The following is a 19,466-nucleotide window of genomic DNA, read 5'->3' as shown; positions in this document are numbered from 1 at the left end:
GAAAAAAGATCCTGACACGAAAGGTGAAATATGTCAGATCAACTGCAGGAAACCTGTATTTGGACTTAACCTCAGAAGAACATGGAGGGTTTTTTTGACAGAATTAACTTCAACCCTGGTCTGAGGATATAATCACTACCACTGGAAAGACAGCTACTCTTCATAACTTATTTTGCCTCTCCCTTTCAAACCGCAGAGCCAGCCATCATAGCCATCTCTTGAGACCACCATTTGAATACTATTGGGGCTGAAGCGAGGCACTTCAGTTTCTTTATATAGCAAGACAATAAATAAGTTCTAAGGCAGCCATGATCAGAAACTAAAGACCAAATAACTACCTATGCTTGGAAGTCTCCTTTTCCAATTACGTACACTATAAAGTGAAAAGAAAAAGCAGTAAGTCAAACTGTGCTCTTCACTGAGCACACAGTTCCTACTGGTTTTAAAATATTCAACAAGAACCGTATGTTTTGGTTTGCTTTCTCTAAAGAAAGCCCGAAGTTGAGCTAGTCAGCTTTTGGTTTTGGCCCAAACACTTCATTCACCCATAAATTACAATTACCTGAAATTAACCACAAGCTAAGGCAGCATTCAGATTGAAACATCCTTCAGGGTAACCTTCAATGTATACATTTTTCCTTCAACAAAAGAAAGATAATTCATGCCTCAGTTATAGGGGGGAAAGTTGCTTTGCATATGCTCCAGGATGTTATGGCAAGCTGTCAGTCACCCATACTGAAGATCTGGGGTTTGTATTTAAGTGCAATTATTTTTATTGCAGCACAGGAAATAACTGGAGACAGTAACTGATGTCCAGCTAAGACATCCACAAAGTATTCTGAGATGCAGAGCAACATATTTTGTGATTACCATGGTACCCGCACTTGTGGATGCCAAAACCAGCAGTAGGAAAGGGGACTGAACATCACACGGTCACTCTTTATTAGCTCACTATTTTTCATGCTGTACAAAACCCAAAACCCAACAATTAGCAATTAAAGAAGACATTTTTGAAATTTCGGAGTGAGTCAAGCTTAGAAGAATACTGACTGATGTTGACTATTTGGTGTCTGCAAAGTTCAGCCTCTTCATGTTGGGAGAGGAGTTAAAGTATGTTTTCTTAATTCTTACATACTCTTCCTAACCTCCTGCAAACTGCCTATGGGGATGACAGGAGTATTAAATGAATTCGAGTTTCTTGTATTTGTCTGAGTTAAGGGTTGCTGCTGGTCAACATGGAGGAAAATCCTCAAGTCCCTCCATTTTCTAGACCCTCCTGAAAGTAGTGGAATTAAGGAGGAAAGTCCACTGAAAGTCAGTTAAGGAATCTGTGTGATTATGGGATTTTGGGGATTTCAAAGTCCTTCTTAATATATAAGGCAGCTGCTGTTCAGTGCCCCCAAAATTGTCACTTCTTCTGCCTGAACAAGCCCCACTTCCTCTGTCTCTCCTCAAAGGGCGTGTGTTCTAGCTTGCAAGCATCTTGGTGGCCCTTTGCTCAACTCCCTCCAGTTTTACCTCTCCCTCCCTCCCCGTCTTTTTTTTTTTTTTTTAATGGACACTATATTTGCAATATGGTCAAAAAATGCTGAGTAGAAGGGGTTAATCACTTCCCTCCCTCTGCTGGCTCTGCTCCTGCTGATACTGCCCAGACTGCTGTCAAACCTTCTTTTCTGCCAGGTCTACTGCTGGCTGGTGTCCAGCTTACTGTCCCCCAGGCCCTTCCCGCAGAGCTCCTTCCCCAGAGTTACTCCTTCTTAGGTGTAGGACTTGGCTATCCTACTCCAGTTTATCCTGTGAACATACAGTCTGAGCTCCCCTTCAAGACCTCAAGAGATCTCTTGGTTTTAAACACAAGAGTTTATGCCTCTTTTCAAACAAAATTAATCAGTAAAGATAGGATATTCCAATTACATGATGTACGATTACAACTCATGCCTACTGAGAGTATGAATAAGCTTTATCCTTTTGGCTATACTTCCCTCCATGTTCACATTCTTCAATCAGTAATATGCATATTGCAGCTTGCATTTGGAGAGGAAAGAGTAAGTTCTCAAACCTACCAGACTGCTCTGAAGGTCCTATTAGTAATGACACTACAGTCAAAACACACCACTTTCTATTAATACATTTTTTGGGATGTTACTGGGTGGTTTTTTTTTCTTCATTTTACAATTGGCTTTCAAAGCATGTCAAATAGATAATAAATAAAATCAGAATAAGAGAGGTTTTTTGGGGCACAAACCCCATTCCTATATTATAAATTGCTGATGCACCACAACACAGAATGTATTGAAAACAGGTGGCAACCATAAAGCATTAAGATGTCTGTAACTAGTGTCAAACAGTAATTTTTAAGACACATAGAAAGTAAGAAGTGATTCACATATAAAAGGTGACATATATTAAATGGATATGACAAACTTGGTTCTGTATTCAGGTAGTGAATGAAGAAAACCTTAAAAATACCTATATCTGAGGAAAAATAAAACCTGATATGATGGAGAGGTAACCAGCATCAAGAAAAAAAAAAATCCAAATCAGAGCCTAAAATTTCCCAGTTCTGGTCCCTTGAGTGTAAACACTGAATTGTTTCTACTACTGACTGCAATAACGTACACTGTAAATTAAGGTACTTTTACTGAGACTCTTAAAATACACATAGCTAGGAATGCCTGAAGGAGAGACAGAATAACTACAGCAATTGTTTCGGATCTGACAGATTGGATCTTACACAATCCTCAGAACACAGTTGCAGTGAGTCTGGCCACATATATACTTCATGGCCAGAGGGGTAGGTGTATGCCCCACCATCCTTGAATGTCAGATAAAGCCTCAAGGACTTGGCTCCCCATCTATATGAATGGCGATAATACCGTATCTACCTCGCGGGCACAAGGATCTTCACACTCAGTTTTGGAAAGCTCATAGTTAGCATGGTGAGCCTGACAATACCTTGTAATAACCTAAAGTTAAGACCTAGGTCTCATGGAAAATCACCACATCAAACCTTGAAGTGCTTTTGAAGTCACAATTTACTGTGCTCTGCATTCTCCAATTTGTTTGGCTTTGGAATTCATCTCAGGCAGGCTTGGTTTGGTTTCAAAGTCTAGGCTGAACTTCTCCAAAGGAAGTATTTCCTCCACCTAACAAATGCAGAACACTGCACCAGGCAGTGAATGAAAGGAATTGGTTATGCTAAGCCTGTATAAGTACTGTCTTGAAGTTACAGACTTGCTGATGCCTTATAGAAAAAAGTACTCTGTTGCTAGGGGCAAAAGTGGCAGAAACTTGACAACTCTGCTTCCACATCATGTTGTCATAACTTCTACCTTGTTCATCATCTTTCTGGTATCTGTTAGGTTTTTCACTCTTTTGGAATAAAAGCCATGATCACTGCCCTGTAATGTGCACCTTATTCCACTGTCCCTTTCTAATGCTTTTATCCCCTCTTACATCGCAACTAACTACTACAGAGATATTGCGGATTAATAGTTTATAAAGCCTAAGATGTTGACTATGATGAAGCAAAGGCAATGCTGTGAAGAATTGTGGTTGCAAACATACAGTTACCTTAGTGGTTGGCAGAAGCAAACAACAGTGAACACTACACCTGTACCTGGTAACTACTAGCATTTCCTTCACAGAGAAGCAAGGAAGAGACAGTCCAAGTTATGGAGACTACAACATAACCAAAGCCACAGAGATAATTTCTCATGCTGTTTTTTTAAACGTAAACAGGACCTAAGTAAGAACACCTCTGTGGAGAAGGAAATAAAGGTAAGCCCTCATAACTCATGTTGTAATCCAAATCCAAGATCTCCTCCAAAATCTCAATGTCTCCAAAACCCAGAAACGCACAGATGCACAAGTGCTGACCTATAGTTTGGTTTATCCTTGGGATAGGGTGCCAGAGGGGAAACAAACAAAACCAACAAGAAACCTTGAGATTCAGAATGGCAGCAGCTTGGCTTCCCCACAGCTGGCGGTAGGAAGGGAAATGTACAGGATTCCAGTTCTGACCAGTCATTAGATTTAATCAGCAGAACTGCTTTTTCGGAGAGGCCCTTGTAGGTCTTTAAAGCTATATCCAATTAAGCCAAGATCACGCATAACATCAAAGAGGAAAATCACATGCTAGTAAAGGGCATACCGAGTGGTTATTCATTAACTAGAACATTCCCGTGGCAGAAGTTTTGTAAACATTTTGAGAAACTGGATTTCCAAGCCTAACAGATACCCATAAAGCTTATGAAAGACACTACAGTGCTATATCCAAATTCTGTGTATGTCTACTCAAGAGTTATGAAAGCACTGTGGTATTTTCCACGGTACATATTCACACTTAGAGTATGTTTTTAAAATCTTAGAATGCTATTAGTCAATCATTTCCTTAGCTATTGAACACAGGCAGAGGTCACATCTCAAGTCTATTGACTCCAAGCTTCTGATTCAGTAAGAAAAAAGGAGAAAGATCTAGGCAGCAGTTCTGTCTCCTTACTCTGTAAGGAATAGCTTGAGAAAGCCCACCTGCCGCTCTAGCTCAACCACAGCATGCACACTCAGCGAGCCAGAAGGTTTCTGCCTTTCCCAAGCCACCTCTCAGGAATTCAGATGATGATAGCATAATTTTCAGACAGCGTAAAGCACAGAGGGCTGATGTTTTCAATAGAGGGCCCACTCCTGTATGTGTGTTCTCTCAATGTGCAGCAGAGGATCTCTGTCCTTCCAAAACAAGTTCTGAGTTTATGGGCTATACTGATCAGAAAGGATCAGTTAAGGTCAAAGGAATCTCATCTTAGGATCTGGACAAGAATTTTAAGCAGCTCTCAATTCTACATCAGTAATTCATTGACTGAAAATAACAGATCAGGTGAATGGCTTTCAAGAGCAGGGCTGGGAACAAAGGTCTTGGAATAACACAAAGAAGTGGCTGTCATGATAACGTAACACTTAATATGAAGCTTTAAATTATTATTTCTTATCAGCTTTCTGTTTTGCTGTTCCCCAACACTAAGTGCTGTTTTGAGTGGATCAAAGGCAGGGGAGTATTTTCTTCTTCTCTACAAAATTTTGTAATGTACAGGAGAGAAAAAAATCCCATAAAAAACAGCAGTGGTGGAGTTTTGTTGACTCATTTTCTTTCTTTTTTCTTCAAGCCTTCTCCTACCCCACAGTCAGTAGATATGGTAGGATAAACTCCTGCCCTGGAGTTCAGCACAGCTGAACACCAGAGGTTATTGCTTAGAAAAAACAAGTCTGAAATAAGAGCAGAACTAGTTACAGGATCGAAAGGAAGGGAGGCAATTTTATATACATCACTGGGAACTTACCATAGTCAATCACGTCAGGGCCTGCGTCATTTCTCTGTGCCCCATGCCACCTCCTCCTCCAAAACTGCTCACCCCAATTCACCATGCTATTGAATGTTCTCACCACTGCATGCCAGCAAAGTTACCCTCAGTTATTGCTTTCTCCACTTACTCTGCATGTGCTCTCAGGAGGTTCCTGTGGTGGTACTTAAACAGAGAGCATCTTCTCGAATTTGGATTTCAAAGATGCTTGGCTCTGTCTCTGTTCAGATGCTGCCCTCTGAGCACTACTCCTATGACATGACCTCCAAAGAGGTCTGACATTTAATGTTTTGGTGCCTATCACAATGCAGCTTTGATCTGGATTTCCAGGAAGCGTTCTACACCTTGTATTATCAGTGAAGATGACGATGTATCTCTACCTAAACATACAATGTCATGATTCCCTTGTAGTTCTTCCAATGACTATCCAATGTTTTTTCCTGCTAATTTTATTTTCTGTATCGAGTTGCACAGCTTAGAACTAACTGATCTGCTTTATGCAAGTATGGGGTAGATTTGCAGAAGGCTAGTTTTGCCTTTTTTTATACTTAGCTATACAATCTGCAAATGAAGTTATAAGAATTTGGTATGCTGATTAATAAGACAAGTGTAGTTAGCCTAATTTGCCTGTGCAACCATAGTAAAGGCTTGACTGAAAATCCAGTTAATGTTCATCTTTCTGTTGACTTCAGTGGGACACAAACCTAGCCAAACATGTGCACCCAGCATTCTGCAGCTCGGATCTAGGAGCCTTGTGACAACTTTCTTGACAGAAAATGTGTATATGCAATTGAAACAAATGATATGTAGAGGAAAGAAAATTAGCAGCGTGGCCTTCATCGTTCTGTCCTCTGGCCCAAGTGCTGCACCTTCACTTGGGAGTTTTACAAATGAAAAGTTTCTGTGTCAGAACATATGGGGAAAGAATCAACAGCTGAAGCTCTTCTTGGAGCAGCTAAGGCTGCACCCTGGGCACAAATGCAGCTGTCTGCAAAATTATCAGTTAATCATTTATTCAACTTCCAAACATTTCTTAAATAGTTAAGTGTATAAACAGGGCACAGACAGCTCTGATTCACACCGACACCTTGAAATGCACTAGCACACTTCATACAGACACATCCACATCCTCCCGGCCAGTCTCCAGAAGGACTGAACTCCCAGCAACCAAGGGAAATGATGGCCTTGGGGAGGGGGGACACAGGGGGCAAACAGTTTTCAATGCTATCTCAGCTGCAGGTGATAGCCGATCTCTGCTGTAGTTCTGCGGTGAGTGTCTCACTGGCTGCAATCCCTCATTTCAAGGCATCGTCCCTGACTGCCTGCGCACACAACCCTCAAAAGCAATGACACCACTACATCCCACTGAGTGCATGCATGGTCTTGCAAAAGGACAAATGGCGGCATGGACAAACAGTTTAGGGAGGAGCAGGAGATGAAGATGATGGTATTTGTATAAGCCCTGTGCAATATAATTTTTCACACTTCAGAACAACATGACAATTTAGCGCTCTTACTTGGATTTCTCTGTCCAGCACAGTTTTTAAGGCAGCACCAATATTCTCCTCTTCCCCCACACAAAGTTTTTGTCTGTGGCATAGAAGTAGTTTCTCCCCACCTATCCCAAGCACCATGGCACCTTATCATCACTTGTCATATCTCTTTCTCAGACATGTGTTTCCCTTCCAGCGCTTCCAGCTGACATATTCTGAAAGCCAGCCTCCTCTTCGCCCTCCTCCCCTCAGTACTGCCATGCTCTGCTTCAACAGGAGTACGTGCAATGCAGAAGAAAACTGGCTTTAAACATCTCTATGCAGCAGGTGGAAAGGTAAACGTATGCTGCAGGGCAGCAGGATGAAGTGGCAATGCAGCACTTGCAATAGGACGCTGCATTGTAGGGCTACATTTCAATCCATCAGAAATCTCTGCATCCAAGGACTTAAGTCTTCTGCACAGATGCACATTTATCATGTTGCCTAGCTCCTTTTTGTCTCCCCCCTCCTCCCACACAGACAAAATGCAAACCCAAACTCTTTTCCCTGATGTTTTGCCAGAACAAATAGGCGACTCACTCAGAGTATCACAGGTATGATACTCCACTGCTCTCACTGATTTTTGCTCAGAGGCTCTACAATAATCTTGTCTCAAGCCACCTCATTCAGGCAGCCCTTTCATGGGCTATTATTTAGAGGAGACAGTATCAGCTGGCCAGCTATAAACAAATGAACAAAGAAGTAAATAAATCATTCATGGAATGCCGGCATCTGCATTGTTTAATACCTTTTGTTTCAGTAGCTTCATCTGCCCCTGCACACACAGCCCCCTTGACTTCTCAGAAACCATGGCTTCACTAGCTAAGCAGAACACAGCGACAGAATGGACCTACCTTTACGGAAACTAAAACACCGCTTAATTCTCCTATAAGTAGTTTTAGGAATGAAAGGAGCTGCTGCTAAGGCACCTGGGCTGCGGACTCCAGCATTTCTGTCTTCAGGCATCATACAGGCCAGAGCCCCCACGTCCCTCCAATGCTTTCCTTTACCAGCTGCATGCAGACGAAACACCACGACTGCTCATTACTGACTGCTGAGGAGTTTTTATAATAGTGTATTTTCCTCGGGAGCTGGGAGATTTGTGGTCTTCTAAATCTTGGGTAGGGCTTGAAGTGATTTTAATGTTCTCTTCCCTGCTTCAATTTTGCTTTGGGGAACAATTTCCTTCCGTCTATTTCCTTTCGTTTCTTTTATTTCCTGCGGCGAGACAACTGTCTATTATGCAATGTCACAACAAAAGAATTTCAGCAAAAAGCTGTATCTTCCATTCAAACAGAAGTGCCTGCACAGACGGAGGGGGAGAAAGACCTCTTCCTCCCAGCTGGAACAGGGCGTTGAGTGGCAGAGACTCCAATTCCACAGGAAAAGGTCAGCGCTTCGCAGTGCACAAGGGGAAAGGGAAGAACAATACCAAAAAGGCCACTGAAGAATCCTCCAGGATACGATACTCCTCGCTGGCTCCTTTTATCTCTGCAACCGAGAAGCAAAAACAACAGCCCCTTCACCCAAAAGGCTCTCTGTCCATAAGAGATTCCTTTCAAAAGGCCTTTTATATACCCAGCTCCCCGTCTGATGTTCTCATGGGCTTCTCGCTTGTTTTATTGCCTTCAAACTACCAGAAGCTCTCATGGGAGAGGTGCGTCAGATGCGGCAGCAGCGCATCTTTGCCGGCAGGATCCTGGGGAGCTGCTGAGGAATACGTGCCTCCACACGGGGATGCTCTGTGTGCTTGCTCCCTCCTGGTCCCACGCCTGGCAATGGCAGCCACGGCTGCTACTGCCGCCTGCGCCAGCCCCTCACGAGCAGCAGGTGCAGGGAAACAACGCAGAGGAGGGAGCCGCCGCAACGCAGATTTGACTGCTCCTCCGGGTGACTTTGAGTTGACTTCAGGCGGCTGTCGTGTGCGGCAGCTTGAAAACCAAGCAGGCTGTGCCTGGCTCCTGCAGGAGGTGCCAGACCTTGCACTACTACCCCTGCTAAAATGCTCATGCTCCTTCTTCTCGCCCCCTCCCTCCCCCTTAGTTGCAAGCTCTGCAATTAAAGCTCAGTTCTTTCCCTCCTGTAAAAAATTGCCATTTTAATCTAATCAGGAAAGGAATTTCATGTGCAAACAGGCATTACATGCCCTGGCTCATTTACATTTCTTTTCCCTTTCAGAAATTTTTCCACAGTCACCTTACTCTTTCAGTGCAAAACCCAAGCTGTTTCTGATCACCGTAGCAGATTCCCACCTGCCGCCCTCCTGCCTTCTCTTTCTAGCACAGGTTAACAAATAACAATTTAATGATATGGTTAATCATTTACAGAACTCCTTGCTCTGGTACCAGGAGTCCTTTCCCACTGCCAGACAAACTTCAAATATTAGTGGCTCACCAAGGGTCAGACACATCCATTGCATGTGCACGCAACACACACAGACCTTGCTTACAATGCTTAAAAGAACCAGAAAATTCAAATATGTTACCCAAAGTGGCACTTGACTTGTATGACACCAGACTATTGTGGTTTACCATCTAGTACTGAAATTTAGGAAGCTGATATAAAACTAGTGTTTTGATCAATTAGCTGTCTGAAATAATTATGTGTTGCAAGTAATTACTTGGGTTTGGCTAGTCATTATTATGTGACTGCAACTTTTCTATATCTTGTTTATAGCTAATGTAAAAGATAAAGAGGCTTTTAACTTCAGTGGCTACAGCTCATAAAGGCAGGCTCTTAGACAACTTAAGACAAAAGTGCCCTTCTTTAGAAGGGTCAGACTGTTGAAGCAGCTGTAGCAACATCCATGTAGCAAGGGATAATAAAAATACGAGTGTGTCCGGCCACACATAATTACAGAACAGTTAATAGGGCTTATTAAGACTTGTTAAGATAGCTCAGACTATCATCTTAAGTTACAAGTAGTTAATAAAATGGGGGACATGCTAGAAGCATGATTCTTAACGGTGACACATCCCACGATACTGCTTTTGCCTTGTTATCATGGTCAAACCTTCTCAGTGAACACTAAACTCAAAATCATGTTCCATCTATTCTCAAGTTTTCCAGGGAGTTAACTGTTTGCTTCCCAATACAAATAACCCTGAGTCAGTGTATTTGCTCAAGAAATCCAGTAAGAAGAACAAAAAGAACATGCTTAGAAGTGTTTTAACTACAAATGAATTTAAACAGTAATTCAAGGATTGCACCCATCTCTTATTTTATGCAAATCAGCATGTGAAGTCTTCAGTGAGGTGCTTCCCTCAGTAATTGGCATTAAACATTCCTACAACACTAAATAATGGTGGTGTCCTGAGAATTTTCATGGTGGTTGGAAGGATTCCCAGCTGTAAACCAGAAATAGCTCTGCCCTATAAAAGCAAATGAGGGGCTGGTGAAGAAAGTATAAGGTCAGGACTCAGGAGATTTGGTTTCTATTCATAGCTCTGTGCATGGACTTGGGCTAGAAATGGGGTTTCACCTAATCTCAGCTCCCTGCCTGTAAAATGTCAACACATCTCCACTTGCAGAAGAACTGCAAGGTTGCCTTTCCACATTATTTGCCACAGAAAGACTTTGTGGTGCTGGAAGCCAAGTGCAAAAAACTACAAAGATACTCTTCGAAAAACCCAGTTCTGTTATGCCCCCAAATTTATTATTGACACAGTAGCTTATGCTGCTACTGGACTGGAGTAAGAGAACACCAAAGAGCCCAACATGAGGCCTCCTTTACAAAGAGGAAGTTGGGGATGGGTAATCTTTGTGCTATATAAACAAGCAGATTTCTTACCCAGTCTAATTGTAGAAGACTCTGCTCCTCCCACCTCCCCTCTCCCATACCAACTCAATACGCCTCTATTGATCACGCCTTTTAAGACAAACCTTTCACTTTGTGGGTTTTGGAGTTTGTTTTTAAGCATCCTGCTATAAGACCTACATGCTCAGGTCCAGGACTGCGCCAACTTATTAATGTGTAGGGCCAGATCCCAGTGAAATGACTGCTCAGGACCATCTTCCCAGAGCACGTTTCCCCAGGAGGAGCCAAAGAGAAGACAGTCATGTCTGAAGAGTCACCGGGCAGGCTCTAGCTGACCAAGTCCCTCAGCGCAGCCCACCAGCGAGGCCAAAGCCTTCTCCTAAGAGCTGTGTGACCTGAATAAAGCACAAAGGAAGATGGGTGGCTTACAAGAAAAGTTTTGTTTAAAATGGTAGTTTCCTTCAGTCCCTCTGATCCTCTTTCATGTGGTCTACCTGGCAGTTGAGAAAAAGACATTTGCAGACAGCAATCACAGTTTTCAGTGATAACTGTGTTTCTCTGTCATGAAACAGCACAGACAATCCTGCCTGACTTACTTTTCCTGACAAGACCAAAAAGTGACTGATGCAATACAGGTGCTCTTTCACTGTGGAAAAATATTTCTGTCCCTGAACTTGGAGATTTGAGAGCTCCAAGGAACAGAATGATTAACGTACTGACATTTTGTACAAGTATATCAATCATACTTGTATTACACTATCATAGACATTATCACCAGAATAATAATGATGAAAATGATGACAATAATTTGCAGCCCATTCAACATGAGAGCTTTTTAAAAAGACAACTAGACATCCGATGGTAAATTTTCATCCAGTACTACTCAAATTATTGGGTATGCCAATCAAAAGAAAAAGAATCTATCCTATACTCTAGTGCTAATATTCTGAGGCTTATATCGGAATGCGTAGCTTTATGTAATACTGTTACTGGACCTAGCTGTCACTTGCAGAAGAATCACTGACAACTTCTTGCAACAGGCATTTATGAAACACATGAACTGTCTTTTAGATGGTGACCAAAGGAATTACCCTGCTTCTCCCTGCAGGAAAGCTGATTTCCTAGAAGACCAAACTTCTGTGAAAACTTCCCCTTGCCTTGGTAATGTGCTGTCATGTGCTATCCTCATCAAGGAAGTGGTTCCAGACAGTTTAAAGTCTTTTAATTGAGCCCTCTGCATGGAACATGCCTGGTAGCTGCATTGCAAGTGAAAACAAAGGGTTTACTCCACTTTTTTTTAAAGATCTAGACCATTCTCTTCCTCTTCACTTCAAAACTCTGGCTGTGGCTGAGATGACAGAAGAACCCTTATGTGCCTTTGTGTATCTGGGAGCCTTGCATGTTCCCTCACTGACTCACCTCCTCCAAATGGCGCCCATATAACCCTGCGAATGGATTTCACCCAATCCTCCATGTCATTCTGCGTGCTCGCCATAAGAAGGTACGTCTCATGATTAGCTGTCATCCGCTCTCGGTCTCCTCCTGCAAGAGAAGATAATTGCACTTAGAAATCCTTTTGCTTTCCGGCCCAGCCAAGTTCCTGCCAGACTGCTGAAAGCAGAAACAGTGGCTCCATAGCACGCAGACATGGATACTATGCGGTGGAGTGGTTATTGTCAGACATGGCATGAAAAGAAGGTCCTGTAAGTACATTCCCCATCAGACAGTGAGAAGCTGACACGCTTCCAAAAGGAAATGAGAGGATAAATGTCATCAGTAAACAAAACCAGCCCCATGCCGTTCCAAGAACCACAGGGGCCTGCACTAATCTGTAACTTGATATACGCACTGGAAATTTTGCAGCAGTTACTGTACCATGACAGAGAGAATAAATGCAGAGAGAGATAATCGTGCTTTGAACAAGTGGGGATGACTCCATTTTTATTTTCAGGGACACAATGTATCACATTCATGGCAATGACATTTGATACACCCAAGTGTTGCTGTGAATCTCTAAGGAGAAGGCAGCCGATGCTAGCAGCTGACATGGTACAACCCACTGCCTTGGACGGGTCTGATGATGATTAGATTAAGAGAGAACACACTGCCTTATTATCCTTTGTTTAAAGGATGGGCCAAAACTAAGAAGGTCAAAACCAGAACTTGGCTTGCCACAGCTTCGAGTTTTCACACTTGTGGTACTGCTTCACCTCCATCCTCATGGGTACTGTATTAGTGCAAGAGCACATGCAGATTCAAACCACCTTCCCAGCACTGCAGAAGGACCAAACCCTTCCAGAAAGACAGCACCAGACATTTTGAAGCCCTTTCACTGAGCCAAGGGCACGCATATACACTTCATGCACAAACGCGATGCACCTAGAAATCCTGTGAGTTCTGTGTTCATCTCTTTCCAGCTTCTTCCATCCTTACTTCTTGATTCTAGTCATATCTAAAGTAAATATCTCTGTTCATTACAGCAGCAATACTGCTCCTGGAAGGTCTTCTGAAGAGTGCCATGCTCAGTGCTGGACATTGGAGCAGCTCGGTTTCTAAAGAGAAATTTCTTAAGGGCTAGAAAACCCAACCACAACTTCCTGGCTCAAAAGTTCTGAATGAACCTAGTTGTATAGTCCACACTTTACAGAATTAGGACACACAACTGTGAAAGGGACTTAATTGAAACTTGGCAAACACAAAAGCCAGATTTTCTCAGACACGGGCAGATTCTACTGAAGACTTATTCATAAGGTTTACATCATTACTCAAAACTTAAACTTGAACTTGGAGATAAAGAGAGACTCTGGTTTTCTACAGTCAAAATACAGTCATTCATATACCATATGTTCCCAAAAAGGCATTCAAAGAAGTAATGCAACAACTTGAAGTACAATACAATTGTACTATACCACAGTTTAAAAGGCTGAAGAACACTACTTTTTTTCTAAGACATAGTTGAAAGGTAGGGATGAACTTATTTTAAGCACCAATACTAGAGAATTATCAGCATAAGCTAAACTGCATTGTATTTTTTTGGAATCTTTTCAGTGACTGGCATAACAATTGGTACAAAACATAGGTCTTACTTCTATGCTATGTTCCATCATTTTTACCTTTCAAGAAGTGGAAGATGAGGGTATGGGGAGTGGGAAGCATTAGTATCCCAAATAGTAGCGTTCCACATCAACCCTACCAGGCAGAAAGTGCACAGTCAGGCCCTGGTAATTTACTCTCCATCTCTACCTTTTACATAGCCACCTTGACCTAACCAGAGAACAGATCTGTCTCACTCAAGCATGATACTGTCTACTTGAACTGGCATATTTTACATATCATCTGGAGTTCTCATCCTGAAAAGACGCCAAAATAAAGATACAATCAGAAAGCCTCAATATATTGTCACAGCTATTAAATATAATAGTAACAAATACAGTACAGAGAAAAAGCATGCAACACAGTTGCACCCTTTTTGTGGCTGTAAAAATTAAATATTTATACTATCATATTGTACAGTAGCAGCTTCTTTTTTTTTTTTCAATGGACCAGAATCCTGTAAGGTACCATACACAAAAAGAACAAAAAGATGTGTTCACACAAAATGCGTATCAGATTCAGGAATATAACTAGAGGTGACCTGATTTTCTTACTAAAGAAACAACAAAAAAGATAACAGCCATAGCCAAGTGATGGTCCTTCTCTTGGGTGTCCGTCAGATCGCTCCATATTCTTTTAATAGCCTGCATATTTAAATTCAGCTGATTATGTGAGATTTACTCAGTTATCATGTTATGACAAATTAAAGGGTGTTCTCCAGATGATAAACTGGATTAATCCCACACGTCTAGATAGTTCACCGTAACATTCTGGGGTTTTTCGATAACAGGACGGCCTACACAGCACCAGGCTTGATGGCCTCTGATGGGATTCACCTTTCTCAAAGGGAGAAGAGAGTCTTTGCTCAGGAGAGCTTTAAACTAGGCTTGAAGGGGGAGGGGGATAATATCAGGCTTGCCTGTGACAAGCTGTGGGATGAGATGCCAAGGTCAGAGGGACAGGGTGCTAGTAAGAGCTCTCAGCCTGTTGCTCAGAGACATGCTGGATACACTGCAGCACACTTGAAGTCTGACAGAGATGAGCCAGGGGCTTCTGAGGTAAAAGGAGCCAACAGGGAAACACTGGTGAAATACCTGAAAGGAATTCCAGCCACTCCAGCCAGTCAGTCAGCTTCATCAGGAGCCCAACTGAAATGCCTCTATGCAAACGTACATAGCATGGGGAATAAACAAGAGGAGCTGGAGACGTGCGCACGCCTGCGGGGCTATGATCTCATTAGCATCACAGAGATGTGGTGGGATGGCTCCTATGACTGGAGTGTTGGGATGGAAGGATACAGGCTCTTCAGGAAGGACAGGCAGGGGAGATGAGGAGGGAGTGTGACTCTCTATGTCAATGACCACCTGGAGTGCAGGGAGCTCCACCTGGAGTGCAGGGAGCTCCACCTGGGGATGGATGAGGAGCCAACCTAGAGCTTATGGGTCAGGATTAGAGGGAGCACAGAGACAGGGGACGATGTAGTGTGGATCTGCTACAGGCCACCCAACCAGGAAGACCAAGCAGATGAGGAACTCTATAGACAGGAGCAATGCGTCCCAGCAAAAATAAACTCAGGCAAAAACACCAGGAGGCCTGCATGGATGAACAAGGAGCTCCTGGACAAACAAACAGAAAAAGGAAGCCTACAGAGGGTGGAAGCAAGGGCAGGTAGCCTGGGAGAAATACAGAGAAATTGTCTGAGCAGCCAGGGATCAGGTTAGGAAAACCAAAGCCCTGACAGAAGTAAATCTGGCCAGGGACACCAAGGGCAACACGAAAAGCTTCTATAGGCAGGTCAGTGATAAAACGAGACAAGGGAAAATGCAGGCCCCCTCCAGAATAAAATGGGAGACCTGGTTACCCAGGATATGGAGAAGGCTGAGATACTCAATGACTTTGTTGCCTCAATCTTCGCTGGCAAGTGCTCTAGCCACACTACCCAAGTCACAGAAGGCAAAGGCAGGGACTGGAAGAATGAAGGAGAAGATCAGGTTTGAGACCATCTAAGGAACCTGAAGGTGCACAAATCCATGGGACCTGATGAGATGCATCCATGGGTCCTGAAGGAACTGGAGGACAAAGTGGCTATGCCACTCTCCGTCATATTTGAGAAGTTGTGGCAGTCCACTGACATGAAGTTCCCACCGACTGGAAAAGAGGAAACATAACCCCCATTTTCAAAAAGGGAAAAAAGGAAGACCTGGAGAACTGCAAGCTGGTCAGTCTCACATCTGTGCCTGGAAAGATCATGGAGCAGATCCTCCTGGCACATGGAAAATAAGGAGGTGATTGGTGACAGTCAACACGGCTTCACTAAGGGCGACTTGTGCCTGACAAATTTGGTGGCCTTCTATGACGGGGTTACAGTCTTGGTGGATACGGGAAGAGCAACCGACATCATCTACCTGGACTTGTGCAAAGCATTTGACACTGTCCCACATGATATCCTTGTGTCTAAATTGGAGAGACATGGATTTGACAGATGGACCACTTGGTGGACAAGGAAGTGACTGGATGGTCACACTGAAAGAGTTGCAGTCAACGGTTCCATGTCCAAGCGGAGACCAATGACAAGTGATGTTCCTCAGGGGTCTGTATAGGGACCAGCACTGTTTAACATCTTTGTTGGCAACAGTGGGACAAGTGCAACAGATGGACAGTGGGATCAAGTGCACCCTCAGCAAGTTTGCCAACAATGTCAACCTGTGTAGTGTGGTCGACACACTGGAGGGAAGGGATGCCATCCAGAGGGACCATGACAGGCTGGAGAGGTGGGCTGATGCAAACTGCATGAAGTTCAGCAAGGCCAAGTGCAAGGTCCTGCACATGGGTTGGCACAATCAAAAGCACAACTACATGCTAGGCGGAGAATGAATTGAGAGCAGCCCCGAGGAGAAGGACTTGGGGGTGTTGGTGGATGAAAAGCTCAACATGAGCTGGCAGTGTGCACTTGCAGCCCAGAAAGCCAACTACATCCTGGGCTGCATCAAAAGAAGCGTGACCAGAAGGTCAAGGGAGGTGATTCTGCCCCTTTACTCCACTCTCATGAGACTCCACTTGGAGTACTGCATCCAGCTCTGGGGTCCCCAGTACAGGAAACACACGGCTGTGTTGGAGTGAGTCCAGAGGAGGACCATGAAGCTGATCAGAGGGCTGGAGCACCTCTCCTGTGAGGACAGGCTGAGAGAGTTGGGGTTGTTCAGCCTGGAGAAGAGATGGCCTCAGGGAGGCCTTATAGCAGCCTTCCAGTACTTAAAGGGGGCCTCCAAGAAAGCTAGAGAGGGACTGTTCATGAGGGCATGGAGTGATAGGACAGGTGATAATGACTTTAAGCTTAAGAAGGGGAGATTTAGATTAGATGTTAGGAAGAAATTCTTTACTGTGAGGGTGGTGAGGCACTGGAACAGGTTGCCCAGAGAGGTTGTGGATGTCCCCTCTGTGGAAGTGTTCAAGGCCAGGTTGGATGGAGGGTGTCTCCACCCATGGCTGGGGGGTTAGAACTAAATGATCTTTGAGGTCCCTTCCAACTAAAACCTTTCTATGATTTACAGCATGGATTCTAGAGCAGTACTCTAAATAGCTAACTCAGGTAAACACATACTCAACAATTAATCTGTGTTTAATTTTGCAGAGAAGTAAAAATATAATGTTTGGTTACATTATCTTTAGGTATGAGAAAGCGAAGCTTTCCTAACAAAAGGACTTTCACCATTTTACAGTGATTGCAGATGTGTCTGCTTTGTAATTCAACTCCTTTCTCTCACACCACAATATCAGATCTTGCAGGGTTTTTCTATTTGTGCATTAATTAAGTTATTTTTCAAGAACTGAAGCCTCACTAAAACATTTTTGGGGATATAATAGCACATGTTGGATTTGTGTTTTACTGCAAATGTTAATTTTTGTGGGACTATATTTTAAATACAAAATTAACAAGATCAGGGGGACAGATGAGAAGAAATGACCGTGATTCAGGATCTCAGATAAGTAATATCAGATAAACAGAAACAGAATTAGAAGAACCTTTCTGAATCTTCAGTAGGTCTGCAGGAAACTTCTGAAAGATGCTTTTTAGAATCTCCACTTCTCCACCCCCCTTATAATATTATTGTTATGATTATAAGGAAGCATGAGTAGATCACAATCTCCAGAAATCAGACATCTATTCATACCATAGATACCGGAACTAAGTATGTCAACTTGAAAGTGCTGCTCAGCATGAAGTCCATTACAGATGTGAATGCATCCTTATTCTTTTCCTGTGGGTGTGCAAATCATAGTGTATTTTATCTGTATTGTTGTATAGCTCCAGATTATGCCTTCTCATATTTCTTTTCCTGCATTTTCAGTTCAAGTACAGGAAATGCCTAATCCTGTGTGATGGGGCCTGCTTGTGAATAGCCAACTCGAGGGGCTGGAATATGAACTCTGCCTTTTTTTTTTTTTTTACCTTTCTCTCCATCTTTTCCCCCTTGTTACTTAGCATGTGTCACAGGAAGGAGCAGAACCCAGTCTCCCTGACCAAAGAAGTTGACTCTGGCATATTCAAGATGAAAAACTGCTGTTTACACAATTGATGTGTATATCCTGTTTCTTTGTTAGCCTTTGGTAACAGCCAAAAATAATTGGATCTATACTTTTTCTCAAAACTGCAATGTATATCACCTATTTTTATTTCTGCAGCCCTAACCAATCCCTAATCTGTTTTATTTTCTTGGCAGCATCAGAAAGGAATTCTTATTTATTGAAGAAATCTATCCATAACATCCATTTGGAGTGGAAACAGTGAAACGGCACAATACCATGATGAATCTTCCACTTTGAACAGCTTAGATTTCTCCTCCTGCTCCCCTTTGGCACTAGCAATGACTTACAGGTTCCCAAGTCCTTCCTGCCTCCTTCGGGGGCTTAGTAACCAGTGAAGACAGACTGCTGCTGTGCTCCCTGATCGGGACAGCCTGTGACCACTCAGCCCCATGCTGGGTGCAGCTCTGTGCAACTGAGCCAGCGCCACTCCAATACGAGCGCAGTGAAGTATTTTAAGAACTCTTGCCAGCAACCGGAAAAAACAATTAAAATTCGGAGAGGCCAATTCCTGCAGGGATTCACTCTGCAGGGGAAAAAAAAAGGGAACAGCCTGCGCTTGCTCATGCAGCACTTGGAAAAACATGAAGAGGCAGTGACTGAATTTAAGGGTGATTATTTCCTGAAATACCAGGCTCAACAGCTCTCCTGCTTTTTATTGTCCATCAATTAAATGTGAATGCACAGACATTTTTGTATTCAGCTGCAAGGGGGAGGGGGGAGTTGTGCAAGGTGTTTTTTCTTTTAATCTTTTCCTATCTAACCCAACACCTTCGTCTTACCTGAATGTACCCAGGCCGAACTCCGACTGAAAAATTTGCTTGTCCTTTTAAAAGCATCTTGGATTTCTTGTGACCAGTAGTTCCAGCATTCTTGAGAATGGAATGCAAAGGGATTATATTCATACCAACTGTTTAAATGAGAATTTTCTCCCAGGAGGAACATCAAAAACTAGGATTAATCTGATTTTTCTGAGCTGAGAATGTCATGGCCAACCTCAAAAGAATATTCACATTCCGACAACAAAAAATTGAGGGCCAATTTCTAAGTGAAACAGTTCCCTACTCCCTTGTGCATTTCTCATAGCCACAGTTTCTGAACCTTGCTCTCAGCTTGGGAACTGAAAGATGGTGAAAGGCAGACTGG

At 43.1% G+C, this 19,466-nt stretch overlaps 1 protein-coding gene across 7 annotated transcripts in view; it reads right to left on the bottom strand.

Moving 5' to 3' along the window:
• ARHGAP24 (Rho GTPase activating protein 24) overlaps nucleotides 1-19,466 on the bottom strand; it is a 230,871-nt gene that overhangs the window by 24,039 nt on the left and 187,366 nt on the right. For 5 of the 7 annotated variants that reach the window (XM_054825404.1, XM_054825409.1, XM_054825407.1 and 2 more), the window contains one exon: nucleotides 12,063-12,185. In XM_054825404.1, the coding sequence (XP_054681379.1) occupies nucleotides 12,063-12,185 (123 nt within the window). Of the gene's footprint in view, nucleotides 1-7,740; nucleotides 9,148-12,062; nucleotides 12,186-19,466 lie in introns of those variants that run through there. The other 2 variants (XM_054825405.1, XM_054825411.1) reach the window with 2 other exon arrangements.

Source organism: Grus americana, chromosome 4, assembly GCF_028858705.1.
Source record: "Grus americana isolate bGruAme1 chromosome 4, bGruAme1.mat, whole genome shotgun sequence".
Taxonomy (NCBI): Eukaryota; Metazoa; Chordata; class Aves; order Gruiformes; family Gruidae; genus Grus; species Grus americana.
Note: the sequence above shows the minus strand (reverse complement) of the source record. Positions and strands in the feature narration are given on the sequence as shown.